Source organism: Manacus candei, unplaced genomic scaffold (assembly GCF_025592945.1).
Source record: "Manacus candei isolate 608988 ecotype Guabito, Panama unplaced genomic scaffold, ASM2559294v1 h1tg000064l, whole genome shotgun sequence".
NCBI classification, from domain to species: Eukaryota; Metazoa; Chordata; class Aves; order Passeriformes; family Pipridae; genus Manacus; species Manacus candei.
Window position 1 is genome coordinate 2,790,228 of NW_026138112.1, and position 14,664 is coordinate 2,804,891.

General features: G+C 45.0%; 1 protein-coding gene across 6 annotated transcripts in view; it reads left to right on the top strand.

Moving 5' to 3' along the window:
* DEPDC5 (DEP domain containing 5, GATOR1 subcomplex subunit) overlaps window positions 1–14,664 on the top strand; it is a 43,578-nt gene that overhangs the window by 22,934 nt on the left and 5,980 nt on the right. For 3 of the 6 annotated variants that reach the window (XM_051805329.1, XM_051805331.1, XM_051805330.1), the window contains 12 exons: window positions 592–752; window positions 1,800–1,917; window positions 2,092–2,259; window positions 3,091–3,310; window positions 4,043–4,176; window positions 4,534–4,642; window positions 7,365–7,427; window positions 8,998–9,149; window positions 9,903–9,980; window positions 10,410–10,542; window positions 11,387–11,495; window positions 11,776–12,000. In XM_051805329.1, the coding sequence (XP_051661289.1) occupies window positions 592–752; window positions 1,800–1,917; window positions 2,092–2,259; window positions 3,091–3,310; window positions 4,043–4,176; window positions 4,534–4,642; window positions 7,365–7,427; window positions 8,998–9,149; window positions 9,903–9,980; window positions 10,410–10,542; window positions 11,387–11,495; window positions 11,776–12,000 (1,670 nt within the window). The remainder of the gene's footprint in view (window positions 1–591; window positions 753–1,799; window positions 1,918–2,091; window positions 2,260–3,090; window positions 3,311–4,042; window positions 4,177–4,533; window positions 4,643–7,364; window positions 7,428–8,997; window positions 9,150–9,902; window positions 9,981–10,409; window positions 10,543–11,386; window positions 11,496–11,775; window positions 12,001–14,664) is intronic. The other 3 variants (XM_051805334.1, XM_051805335.1, XM_051805333.1) reach the window with 2 other exon arrangements.

The following is a 14,664-nucleotide window of genomic DNA, read 5'->3' on the forward strand; positions in this document are numbered from 1 at the left end:
CTATTCTTTAAGAGAGTTGGTTTGTTTTTTTTACTGAAGCTTTCTCATCGTCGTCAGCATTTTTCAGACTTTCCACAGCTTGTAAGGCATCAAAAGACCTGTTCATGTTGCTGCTTTATGGGCACAAAACAAAAATATTAGTCAGAGTGATTGAAATAATACATAAGGAGTAGCAGGACTAATGAAGAAACACCTAAAGGGAATGTCAAATGTCCCTTTGCAGCGGGAAGGTGAAGTTCAGAGCAGAAGGAGTTGTAATAAGATGCCACAGTGATGTGTCTTTAATCCCTCTCTGCTCTCGCTTCCCACTGTGGAAGAGGCTGGAGCATTGCTGCCCACTGGCAGTTCTGAGCTCTGCTGAACATGGACAAAAACTGCCCTGAGACTGTCTGCAAAGTGCTGGAAAACTCACCTCTGGGGAATCACACAGCTGATTTCCAAAGGTGCCCGTTTTCCCTCCTCCCACAGGCAGGTGTTCCCAGGCACTGCCCAGGGCCCTGCACGGGCACAAACCCTCAGCTGGGAAGCACAGAGCTAAGAACAGGTTTGTGTCAGCTTCCTTATTGTGGTCTGCTTGCCCTTTGTGTCCAGGAGGGATGAGGAAGGAGTGCAGATGACAGCCCAGCAGGTGTTTGAGGAGTTTATTTGTCAGCGCCTCATGCAAGGCTATCAAATTATTGTGCAACCCAAGCCACAGAAACCGGCCCCAGCCGTGCCACCCCCCCTGAGCAGCAGTCCCCTCTACAGCCGAGGTGAGTGACCCATAACTGACAATTCCCTCTTTTGTCTTTCCTGCTGCCAGTCCCAGTTACCTTGAATTAGGCACAGGTGCTCAGTGAAGCCCTCTGTTTTGGTTTTTTGTTGTCATTCCTTGATGTTACATGGAAGTCTTTGCAGGGAGAGAGCCTTGTCTGGAGCAGCACAGAGGCTGCACTGGGAAGGGACAGGTGCAGGATTTTTTAGCTTTATTGAGAAACTGGTCTCATATTCATGATGGTGAACCCAAAGAACAATGGCTTCAGTGCTCTTTGGGTGAATAACTCCTAAACTCAAGTCACATGGTGACTGCAGAGCACATCTCTGGAAGAAGACAGACCTAAAGCTTCCACATGTGTGTATCTGGAGGCAGTTTTCTAACACTAGAATAGCTATGGAGGTCCAAGGCAAAGCTTCATTGTCCTGAAACCATGAGTCAGCTAAACTGAGTTAAACCCCAGAGGACTGAGGTGGGTTAAGGGAGTATCATATTCCTTGGAGAGAATCTGACTCGCTGTTTGACTTCTGATTTTTTTTTTTTTTTTTTTCTGGATATTCCCTTGGCAAGTCAGCATGACACAGTGTTCTTAGAGCAGGGAATACACAGAATTGGGATACACTGTTAATCTCTGTTTTGGGAATGAGCAGCAAGGCTCCTTACCTTATGTGTCAAGCTTAAGAGGTTAGTTCCAGGAATAAGGCACAGGGAGGAAGTGAAAGTGGATCCCAGCTTTCCCATCACATCAGGTGCTCAACACTTCACTGGGGCTGTTCCCTGGTGGGTCTGACTAGAGGGCTCCATGTGGGAGGCTCGTGAATCCCGAATGCTCCTCTTTGGTCATGATACCAACAAACCTGAACTGTAAGAACAAAAGACTCATTGTACAAGTATTTCCAAAAAACGTGGCCTGAAAGATGGATTTTAGTTTGTCCTGAGTTCAGAAGCCCAATTCTGGACTCCAGTTCTGGAGTCTATAGGCACAATTTGTTGTTGAAATCTGACTGCTGCAAAAAGCTGAAAGGGGTTTGCCTTTCACAACTAGGTCTTGTATCAAGAAATCGAGCTGAGGAGGAAGATCAGTACTGGCTGAGTATGGGCCGTACTTTCCACAAAGTCACCTTGAAAGACAAAATCATCACCGTGACTCGGTACCTACCCAAGTGAGTGTCTCTCTGCTTGAGCAGTTTGCTGCCAGTGTTCAGATGAACATTCTTTTCCAGCTGTCTGTGCTTGCTTGAAAGAACATAGTGCAGAACCTTCTTTCTCTTTAGGAGAAGAAAGAGCAGCACTTGTATTGGTAACACTGAGATTAACGTTTGTGTTTGATCTTTTAGGTATCCATACGAATCTGCTCAGATAAACTACACCTACAGCTTGTGCCCCTCACACTCTGACTCTGAATTTGTCTCTTGCTGGGTAGAATTTTCCCATGAGAGATTAGAAGAGTACAAGTGGAATTACTTGGATCAGTATATCTGCTCTGCTGGCTCAGAGGATTTCAGGTGAGATCTTCTCCATCCAGACTGTTCTGTGTCCTAATTGCCTCTTTTCCTTTCTGACCTAAAATTTCATCAGCAAGTTCGGCCCACAAATGCTCAGTACTCCAGGGAGAAAATCTGGCCTGCTTTCACTGTCTGGTGGTAGCAGCTGTTGCCTTGTAGGAACCTCACTCTGTTGCTGGTGCATTATCTGATCTTTGAGACCGAGTCTTGATCACAAAATTCAGCATGAATTTTTTTTTTCTTCCAAATGCAAAGAAATATGATGGCATTTTGTACCACACAGATGCTTTTCTTGGCTTCTTACTCATTTCTGGATCTGACTCAAAACTTCCACGTATTTTGAAGCTGTTGGAGGTTTGCTTGAGTACTAGGCTTGACTGCAGTCCTACTCCTAAGCTACAGAGCACAGTGCTTATTAGAAATGTGAAATATCTCCACTAGCATCAATAGCCTTTTTGATGACAAAACCAGTCTTTGTCATCTTTTCAGGTCTCAGTCAAAATGCCTCCTACGCTAATGTGCACCTTTGAAATTCCTTTTTACTTGCTTACTTTTAGAGAGAAAGCCTTTGCATCCTCTCTTTTACAGGAAAGAAAATATATTTCTATGCTACAATGGCCTTGTTTTCTGCATATCAGTGTTTTAATAGCTCCCCCTGACATTTATATTGCTGAGCCTTCCTTTGCCCACCTGCTTGTTCTGACTCAGGGGCAGCAGAGTGACCCAGTCACTGTGCTCTCTGGAATGCCCAGCAGGTACGTGTGTGTTTTAGATTGTGTGAAATCCTTCCTGGGAAACCGCTGAAGCGTCCTGAATTCCGTATTTCCTCAGCCTGATCGAGTCCCTGAAGTTCTGGAGGACGCGGTTCCTGCTGCTGCCCGCCTGCATCGGCGCCACGAAGCGCATCGTGGAGGGCGAGACGCACTGCGACGTGTACGGGGACAGGCCCCGCTCCGACGAGGAGGAGTGGCAGCTCCTGGATGGGTTCATCCGCTTCGTGGAGGGGCTGAACCGCATCCGGCGCCGCCATCGGTCCGACAGGATGATCCGGGTGAGTCAGTGCTGGGGTCAGAGATGCAGCCGGGTCTGAGTCACCTCATGGAGCGTTGGCAGAGACCTGAGCCGGCCCCAGGCAGGCTGGGGGGCCGTGGCCTGTGTCCATGGGTGATCCATACACACGGGGCAGAGCTGAGGGCTGTGCTGTGTCTGGTTTTAGATAGTTTGTGCTTGTTAACACCTTTCTGTTCTTGAACTAGTTATATTTACCTGGCATGGGTATCCTATGCTACTGTGGCTGGAACCAGACTCAGAACAGCTCTCACTCAGAGAACTGCACAGCAGAGCCATCCAGGCCTTGGCCTCTTGCTGCTCTATTTTTATCTTCGTGGGTCTTCTCTTACCACGAGTCTGATGCCACCTCATTGCAAAGGCACTGTGCTTTGTGCTGCAGAATGGTCAGCCTGAGAATGTTACTGCACCTTGGGATTCAGAGAACTGGCCAAAAGGGATCTCTGAGGTAGTGTAGCTGGGAACTTCTGGCTGGCTTGGCTCTGTGCTGCAGACTTAGGAAAAGGATTGGGAAAACAGAACCATATGGGTGAATTCCTGGTGAACAGTGGTTTCAAGAGGATGATGAGAAACTGGTTAGTGTGTATCAAATTTTTTTCCAGTTCACAATACTAAATGTGTCCTTAATAAAGCCCTGCTGACATGAGGTTGTGTTCTTGCTTACTAGTTAAGCGTAGCTTGACTAAGTTTGTGCTTCCATTTTTTTCTTTGTTAGAAAGGATCTGCCATGAAAGGCTTGCAGATTTCTGGTCCAATTCCCACCCACTCTCTGGAGCAGCCTGGACCTCCCATTGGGAAGAAAGGAACCTCAGCACTCTCAGCTCTGCTGCAGATGGAAGCCAGTCAGAAGTGAGTCTCTACAGGCTGTGTGAAGAGCACTAGAACATCCTTCCTACATATTCCACCTGGGCTGACTAAAGCAGAGTTGGGGAACTCTGCCTCATGTTATGTTAAATACACAGGAGATTTAATATTTGTAGTGCTAAGTTAGTGTTGCACATGCATAACAAAACTGAGTGAGTTCAAGGGTCTGAGTTGTTATGTGGGGTAAAAGGTACTTATGGGATGTTGGATTGACTCTGTGCCTCAGTGTGGGAAGGCAACTGTCTGAAAACACAGCAGTGCCCCTCTGCAGCAGTTGCCCTCAGGTGGAAGCTGACACAGAGTGTGTTTGAATAAACTCTGGATTCCTTCCTTCTGTTTGAGGACTCTGGGGGAGCAGCAAGCAGCAATGCTTTCTGGGAAGAGCTCTGGGCAGCCCTCGGAGAGTGGGAGCATTGCCATCACACCCACCTATATGGACAGCCCTCGGAAGGTAAAGACTTTCTGGTCTTTCTTTAGCTTTCTTTTACATAAGAATTTCTCAAATAATCAAAGATTTGTTTTTCTAAGCACGTGGCTACATCATACCACATCTTACCCTCTAATCCAGCAAGGGCTGGTCCTGTACTGGCCTTTATGTGCAAGGGCATAAGAAGAAGCTGGGGCACAACCTTTCTTCAGTTCTGTAACTGTGACAGTGATATGGAATCCCTGGGATGTTATCTCAGTGTGTTTTGCTGATTTAAGGGCTATTTGCTAATTAGTCCCTTTCCTTTTCTGGTAGCACATTTCATTTCAGTTGGGTTGGACTGTCAGATTGAGCAGTACAGTCCTGTCTGCATCTGTGTGTGTCTTGGAGAGCAAAATCAAGCTCTAGGCCGTGACTGTGTGAAGCTTGAGTGGAATTTTAACAGCAGAAACTTGAGTCTCTTGCCTCTGCTCAGAGGAGAGGATGTGTTCCTTAGAAGTGATTCAGATGTCATTCCTTCACTGGCTGGACTCCAGGCTGGGGAAAATTGTCTTCCTGGAGCTCTCTTCAGACACTTTAAGAAAAGACTGTGCTACCCCTCAGCCTTTCTTCTCAAGTGTCCTGTGAGTGCCAGGAGAGCAGGAACTCTGCCTCCAAGTCCAACCAGAAATATTTGGGGTTTTTTCTGTGTTCTGGCATGCAGGTCTTTCAACAGAAGTACCAAGGAGCTTAATAAAGATACAGGACCTAAGTGTAATCTGTATTTGGGTTCAAAAGTGGAAATACTGCAGAGAAAAGGTTCTCAGATTAACCACTATCAACCACCTCTTTCAGTATTTTTCTTTTAGTGTCTAATGTTTCAACATCCACAGTTTTCTGCTACCAGCAGGGACAAGCCTTGTGTTATTCTGGAGATCTGGATATTGATAGTTGAAGTGATGGAGTAGCAGTGATTGTGTTTGTAAGAGACACCTATTTGTAGAATTAGAGTGCTTTGAGAACACAGATGAGTCTGGAAGAGTAGGTGCAGAACCTGACCTGAGGCATTTTTGCAAACTTCCAGATCATAGTTCAGGCTTTGCACTCTCCTCTTTTACCATTTTGAAAAACCAGCCTCCTTCTTTGTAAACAGAAATCTTAATTGTCTCTTTTTGTCAGTAAAACTGGTGAAAATTCCACCTAGGACACAGGAGGGAAGAATGTTGTGTCTGCTTCTGAGGGCAAAAAGGCAAAATTTGCTTCCATAGCAATGTCACAGTGGTGTGTTGGGAACAAATTAACAGACTTTGTGCTACCAGCAAATGCCATCTTGAGTGATGTTAAAAGTAACTATATTCCAAAGCCTCTCTAGAAGGCTGACTGGAGACTCTGGAAGAGTGTGTGTCAATTGAGGGCCTTTCACACCACAGTAGTAAACACTCCTGTAAATATTTACATGTAGGGACTGGGAATAAGCAATTGGGATCTCCAAATTGATGGCTCATGCCTGTTGGAAAGGTGCCAGCAGACAGGTAGCCATGTCAGGGAACTCTGTGCTCACATGGGAACATCAGCAAGTGTGTGCCTGGTGCCCCAGCCCTTTAGGAGGTCTCTAGGCTGTCTGCAGACTTAGAGCCAAAGTACTGACAAATGGTCACAGCTGTGCTTTGCCAGCAGCCAAGGGAGCAAATGCTTTTCTAGGATGCTATTCAGTGCTGGAGTTATTCCAGACCAAAACTGAGCCACTGGCTCCACCTTTACTCTGTTCCAGAGTAGAATTGGCAAGTCACTTCAGCCAGTTACTGGGCAACACAGTGTGATTTTAACACAGTGAGTTCTCTTGATGCCTGATCTGTTTGGGAAGTCTTTGCCCTTGTGGATCCAGGGTGCTTGGCACTGTGTAAATTGCCAGCCATGTAACCCTGGTATTGATTCTTTCCAGAAAATGTTTTATATGTACGTACCAAGGTAAGCAGCATCTTAACTGCAGACTAGACAGAAATATTTTGCCTAGGGAACAGAATAAAGAATTGCAAATAAAGAATGAAAATCTAGTTGGGTTTCACTGCATTGTCTTATGTGATAAGAGAATCTTGACACATCTTGGAATAGCAACTGGGAATAAATTCACCCAGGGGTTGCAAGTAGGTGGGAACATAGCACAGGCAGCATCTGTTTAATTTTGCATAAGGTATTAAACACAGTGTTGGAAGGGTCTTTGTGATGAGTTTTTCTTCCCTTTCCTTTGCACCATACCAGACCTGCATTTACAAGGAAGAGTGTGCTTCCTGAAAAGAACTCTTTGCCTCTCCCTCTTTATCATTGGAATGACTAACAGACTGAAAAAAAAAAATCACCTGTCTCTGTCATTACACCTGTAGTTGTACAGGTTTCTGTATCACTATTCAGCTTTGCATTTGGGGTGGAAACCCACATACTTCAGAGCTCAAGTCTTTCTCCTGTGAAGTATGGAGGGAAGGCTGTAGTTTCAATTGGCTTCCAATCAATGTGCATTTCCAAAATTTTGGAAAAGCATCTGTGCTAAGGGAGAGCAACGTCTTGTTACAGAGAGAGAAAGTAATGGTATGTGTGTCAGAACTCCTGATGCTCTGCATTCTGCTGCATCTGACATTCTGGGTCTGGGGTTTGCATTCTCCTCATACTTTCTCTCTGTGGTCATTTCATACTTGCACAACTTTGTATTTGCTTTTCTTCAACTCCTTGTTGCTGTTGCCATTAATGGGCCTACTTCCTCTGATGCCTTCAGGATGGGGCCTTCTTTATGGATTTTGTTCGCAGCCCACGAACAGCTTCAGCCTTCTACTCCCAGGTTAGTTTTGAATGGGTTCATGTCATCTCTGGCTTTGGACTGAGGTGATGGAGAGCATTTGTGTCCTGAGCTTGCCATGTGGGGAACCTGTGTTACTTTGCAGATCTGCTCGTTGAGAGGGACATGTGCAGCATTAGCAGGACAAAGTGGCAGATGCAACTATTTCCTTCCACCATTCAGTGTTTGTGCTGTGCTTTGGATGTTCCTGTGCCCTGTCTCGCTGTCCTTTGCAGTACTGTCATGGCAACTACTAAAGCTTCTGTTTTTGTTTTTCAATAAGTGCTTGTTTTCTATGTTCCCTCACGGAACAAAATGGCAACAGCTCCCTCATCTAGTTCTTGGCTGAATTTCTTCTGTGGTGTTTGTTTGACTGGTGGCTCTGGGGAGATCCAAGGCAAATTGTGCTCTTGGATTCTTAAACAACTGAGGGCTGAAAATATTGATGTGATCTCGGCTTCAAAGAGTCATTGTGACAGAACTCGTCTGTACACTTAACACCAGTTAGGGATTAGAATAACACAGTGTGTCCATAGAAAATGCTGCTGGTTGAAGTGGCTCTGAGGAGGGAGAGTGGCTTTAGCTGACTGTGGGCACTGTGGGGTCCACAGTGGATGGAACATCTGCTGATTTTGGCTGCCCGAGAAAAACATCTGCCACTGCAGAGTTAGAGATCTTTGGGATGTGAGAAATGGCATAAATAAAGGACTCTTGGCTGACAGACCTAAGTCAAGCTCCCAGCTTTGTGATTTTGAGCTGTGTGTGTGCTGTGGATTCATCACAGCAGAGCAGCCCTCATATTTACACCAGCCTGACTTGGAGTTACTCTGCTGTTCGTGTTCTCTCCCCCACCTCTCGAGCTTTTATATAATGTGCCTTTCCTGAACCAGCCGTGTTAATGACAGATGGCAATTACAGCCTGTACTTTGCTGAGTCCTTCAGCATTCATGTTCTCTCTGAAACGATTTTATGTTAATTTGGTGAACTATTCAGTCTACCATTGCAATGGTGTGAGTGTTCCTGCGGGAGGAAAGTGTTCCTGTTGTCTTGGCGACAGAGGTGTGGGTGGGTGCCAACCAGCCTGCTCACACTGCCCTGAGAAAGGAGAGAAGAGGAGCTGATTTTTTTTGTGCATTATGAAACATGAATTCTGTGTGATACATTTGCATATTTTTGAGAGTTAGAGTCGAAACTATTTTTGCTAAATGCTTACTACTTACCCATAGTGATTAAGTGCCCTGTTCTGTCCATTGTGTGTTTATAATCACAGTTATTCACAGTTGAAAATGTCAGGTTGGGACTGGTGGTGTTGGTTTGACAGTGGTTCTCTCAACACAGTCGTTGCTGGACTGGTGATCCTCATCTTTACTGGGGTTTGAATTTCTTGTTTGTCAGGAGCTCTGCAGTGATGACAAAAATAAGACTGTATTTATCCTTTCTGCATATGCTTGTGCTTCCTTATAGTATTGCCTGCTGTTAACTAACTTGAGCTGAGGTACAGATGATGTGGGGAGGGGGGAAATGCATTACCTCATGAATTTCATGAAGATGTTGCTGTGTTTACTCCTCCCAGGTCTCTATAGATCAGTCAGTTCCTGCAGCCTCAGATGGCAACATGTTGATAACCACGGGGCAGGTGCCTGACAGGGGCAGCACCCAGACCTTGGGAAGTGCCCAGAATGCTGCAGAGCCAGGATACAGCACAGCTGGAGCTGCAGAGGGCAGGTAGGAAAATCCCAACAGTGCTGGACTGCAGTGCTGTTCAGTTACAGCCCCTTTGTGGTGTCAAGGAATGGGCCCTTAAACAGGCACCTGAGAACAAGCTGTGCTGTCTGTCAGTGGTAGAGGCACTTGTCACAAGACCTTACTGCAGCATTTCCCCGTGCAGAGAGAGTGGTAGTAAAATAAGCCTTGCAACCCAGTTTTCCAGAATTAAATGAACACAAGGCCTGATTTCCCCACCCACAAGAAGAGCTTCATTCTTCAAGAAATGAAGAAATTCCATTTCTGAAATCTGTTAGCAGAAAATCAGGCTCTGAATTGACATCTTCTGTCTGTTTGGCAAAGGGGGGGGCCCTGCAGGTCTAATTGGATTGAGCAGGTTGATGAAATCCAAGAGGTTCTGACCTGGAAGTGAGACACTGAGGAGGAAGCAATATTGAAAATAAACTTTATTAGCACCTGTTTCCTGTGGTTGTATATTACAGTAAAAAAAAAAAAAGCCAACTTCCAAATGTTTGCTCTCAGTTGCTCCTGACTACAACTGCATGTGGTACAGTGTGCCTTGGGTCCCTATAACCATGTCCTGGTGGCCTCAGGGGGAAAATAAAGGTCTGATGCTTTTAGCTGTCCTTCTTGATATGAAAAAGGAGATAAATGTGACAGTCATTGTTGAGAAGAGAGAACATTTCTCTTAAACATACGTATTTGAACAAATCTGGAAGCTTCCCTGATTTTTGAACGTGCTTCTGTTTACAGCTCTCAGCAGTGTTCCACAAGTGCTCTGACTTCCTCCTCCACTTTGGTGGAGATTCTCGAAGCCATGAAACACCCCACGTAAGTTTTTAATATAAACATGCTTTACATCTGCTGAGATGTTTTGTCAGAGGACATGAGGCACGGAGTCACTCCAAGGGGAGAGCCCCATGTCAGCTGGGGAAGAGTTTTAAACTTCCTTTTATTATTCAGTTCCAGTTTCCCTAATGAGGAATTTTATAGCAATTGAGGTACAAGTATTGATGCAGAGACTTCAATTATTAGAATCCCAGAATCTTGTCAAAGCAGGAATTCTCAGTAAGTCAATGTCAGCTCTTCATCTCGTTACCAGAAGCCAAAGATACGTCACTGTGTGGGCCTTGTGCATTTCTTGTCCTGTATTTTATCCCCCACCCACCCTATTTTTTCCCCAGCCGTGATTTTTGTCTTTGTTACTTAAAAGAACTCTCAATCACTGTGTGTTAACACGTGTGACATGCTGTGATTCAGCACAGGGATCCAGCTGCTCTCGGAACAGAAGGGCCTCTCCCCGTACTGCTTCATCAGTGCAGAAGTTGTGCACTGGCTGGTCAATAATGTGGAGGGTGTGCAGACCCAGGCCATGGCCATTGACATAATGCAGGTAAGGGAGCTATCCAGGGGCATGTGGAGGGCCAGAAATACCTCACTCTGTGAAGAAAGTAGAATTGCAGAAGAAAGCATAGCAATAATTTCTGTTGTTTATTTAAATCCTTATATTGATAGGTATTGAAAACTGTTCAACAAAATGAGGTGATGATGACATCTTTTGGCTGCCCTATCACAAAACAGCAACATGTCCTTCAGTAGTAATACATAGTATCTTTTTCCACTTCTGTAGGATGACAGTTGTGTATAACCTCCAATTAGCTTGTAGTTATCCAGAACTCTGCATCGTGTTGGAATTGTGAGGCACTACAGCATGATTTGATTTTGGTTTTCCTTCTGATCATTAGTTAATGAACTTTTACAAAAACCAGCACATGACCTCTCTGTTATGGATGCTGAAGAAGACACACTTTATGCAGGAACATTTCTTTGTGTTCATCAAGGGATTTTCTGTATTGAACTGTGTCAGGGGCAGAAGATTGGAAGTGTTTTGGAGTTCATTCCTCTGCTGAAATCCCATTTCAATTAACAGAGAACTTAGAATGTTTCCAACCTCCTACCTTCCTACAAATCCATCTATAAAACCAGAGCAGGGTAAGAGAGGAAGGCAGACATCTGTGGAAAGGTCAAACAAAATTTCTCATGGAGATAAGGAATTGCTGTTACATTTACTGAATACCAAGAGCTAACTTTGCTGGTATTCTCTTTAGGCACATAGCTGGACAAAAAGATGTCAAGAGAAAGAAAATTATTTCCTAATGTTCTCTAGCAACCTCTTTCTGTGACTGGAGGAGTGAATTTTTCATCACATTTGCTCGGTTCTCTCTCTTTTTGTTCAGAAAATGCTGGAAGAGCAGCTGATTGTCCATGCATCTGGAGAAGCTTTACGAACCTTTATTTATGGCTTTTATTTTTACAAGATTGTTGTGGACAAAGAACCAGACCGAGGTCAGCACTGTGTTATTACAAGACTTTCCTCACTATCCCTTTGCATAATCTCTAGGATTTACTTGATTCTTATGGGTGCTGCAGCAGGAATGCGTTTTGGGAGCAACCAAAACCACTGATCTAAGGGGAGTCTAAGAAACTCAGCCTGTTTGGTTTAAAAAAAAAACAAAAAAAAAAAGGCAGAAAACATAAAGTAATTTTTTCTCCTGCCTCTTTTCCATCAAGAACTCCCTCTCTCCCCTGGTGTTGGTCTAACTGCAGCTGTCCTTGCCCTGTGCAGTGGGGATGCAGCAGCCTGCCATGTGGCACACCGCTGCCATGGACGACTTCTCCGCCTTCCAGAGGAAGTGGTTCGAGGTGGCCTTTGTGGCAGAAGAGCTCCTGCACTCAGAGATCCCGGCGTTCTTCCTGCCCTGGCTGCCCAGCCGCCCCGCCTCCTATGCAAGTAGGCACAGTTCCTTTAGCCGCAGTTTCGGAGGACGGAGCCAGGCAGCTGCACTCTTAGGTAGATGCACAGCACAGGTGACAGCTGGGGAAGTGCAGGGGGAGAGTTTGCAAGGGGAAGAGCAGCCAGCCAAGGGGATGATCTCACGTGGACCAGCAGTAAAGCTGCAAATTTCATGCTGGCCTTACATGTGTCTTGAACGTGGACTTCTCTCGTGTGCTGGAGGTGTGTTTCACTGGCTGAGCAGGCAGCTTTTACTGTGGAGGACAGGGGTACAATAAAAACTATTTCTTAAAATATTTCATGCTTCTGAACCTCTAGAATTTAGAAAGGAAAATACTTTGTCTCCCTGCAGAAACAGGGAGACTCTTCACAACCTGCAATGAGCATGGAGGGATAAGTTGTGAGAACAGCAGAGCAGCCAAACTGTTCTTAAAATTACATGTCTAATTGCTTCCTAGTGGCAAAAACCACAGTGAGATCCAGATGTGTTAGAAGTTTTCTGTGATGTGCTGGAGGCTTTCTTAGCTAATCTGAACCAGAGCCAGACTCCTTATATTAAGTCTGTGAAGCCCAGCTACAAATGATCCCTGTGGTGTGGAGGCAGTAGGAAGATCGTGCTGCTGGGCAAGATACCATTATTAGTATCTAATGTCCTATAATGTGTGGAGCAGAACACTGACTGCCTCTACCAGCCCGTGAAACACACTGGCTGCATGACTGACCGTGTTGCTTTGTCAGCTTTTTGTTGCATTTCCAGGCCAGCCTGAGTCACTTGCTTTTGTTCCTCTTTCCCTGTTTAAAATGAAGAGAAAAATCATTGCTATAGAACTGCAACTTCAGGTTTATTTAGATGCATCTGTTAAAGGCCTAGCAATTAAGGATAAAAAGAAAATTTTGCTGTTCTCCTGTTGTGTGTATTTGACCTTCTGAAGAGAAGTGCCTTCCTGCTGGTGTAGTATCTCTTAAACCTGAAGTCACAGTAATCATTGTATTTCTGAAAGCCTTGTTTGAAGAGGAACAGCATCAGAAATGGGAAAGCATTAAGGAAAGGAAGTCTGAACTAATGGTTAATTCCCTGAAGCCAACATATGCAGGATATTTTCCCTGTCACGATAAATCTGTTGCCTTGGCTGGTATCCAACCTCATTAGCTCTGTGGCCAGAGCTGAAGCCTGAATGTAGGCTGGCATGAAATATTGTGGAGGCTGGAGGCACTTGGGCCGGATCCTGTTCGTGGTTTGATCTCTTACTCGCTGTTTAGCCAAGAAAACCCCTTCACTGTCCTATGTCTGCCCTCTTTTTGAGGTGAGAAGGCTGAGACTCAGCAAAGGAGCAGAGCAAGAAAGTGCCTCAGTGCCCTCCTACCTTTCCTTTGACACTAGCCAGGGAAAGAGTGTATTCCTGCAGCATGTCACCTATTGCACAGCTGTGTAGCTCTCCTTTTTCTCTGCAGATGGAATTATGTCCATTCTGCTATTGAACCAATTTGCAATCCTTGAATGAATGATAAATGTCTTCAGATTGCTCACATGCATTCTGGTTATTCCAGGAATTACAGTTTCTTGTAGAAAAATCCACTGTGGAAGTTTTTTCTTAAAAAGGAACTGGCTTAAATGATATTTCTATGCTGTCCCTTTTCTAAACAGTATTCAAAATACCCAAACTTCACCAGTTCATCTGAGGCAAGGAGCTTTACTAAACCCAGATGACCCCTGGTCCACGTGACTTCATTTGTTCCTCTCTTGGTCTTGATTTGGTTGTGGTTTTTAATTCTTCCCCTCCCCACCTTCCCTAAATGTCAGGCTGTGACATAAAATTGCATGCAAGCATTGGGAGCTCTGGAACAAGCTCCGTGTATCTCTCAAATCTTTATCCCTCCCAATTCCCAAATCGCTGGCCCAGTGACTACCCCCTTTCCCTTCCCAGTGGAAGTCTGACCTGTGATACACCTAATCTTGTCCCTTTTGATTTGTAGCAGTGCATGCACTAGCAATTGTAGTCATGTGTGTAGCAGAGTCTGTGACTGGAGAATAACCTGCCTGCTCCTCCCCGATTTGCTTAGTAAACCATTAGTTAAATACTCAATAGCACAAGACAATTGGGAAGCAGGTGAGTCCTCTTAAAATCTGATCTATGGAAGCCAGAGTTTATTCTCTTACAATATGTTGGTTCTAATCTGAAGCTTCTGAATTCAGACACGTGGACATTTCTTATCAGTGTTTGATGTATTTTGGATTAGCTCACCTGGTTGGACTGTGTTCCTCTTGCTTTGCCTGTGAATTCCAGCTGCAGACCAGGTGGAGAGAAGCTCCAGCCCTAACAGGGAGTCTGCACTGTCTGGCAAAAGGAACAGTCTAAGGGAGCAGGGAGCTCATTCTTCACGGCGTGCTGGTGTGGCACCCTGGGCTGTGGTGGTGGCACTGACCCCTTGGCTAATGACCAGCACCTACCTGGCTGAGCTGCTTTGGCTTCCCAGCTTTCAGGATGATGTTTTCCAACACACTTTGTTACAAAATTGGCACCATAACCTTCTGACCACGAGCATTACACTCACAGTGATATCCCACTGAAAAGGAGCCAGAGAAAGAAACTCAAGGTGTTGGTCTGTCTGACAATACCAGACCAGCTCAGAAATTGCAGATGATACATTTCCCAAACATAGAAATGGCTCTTGTTTATAAAACAAAACTAGATTACCTTCTTACATTTTTATTGTGTTTTT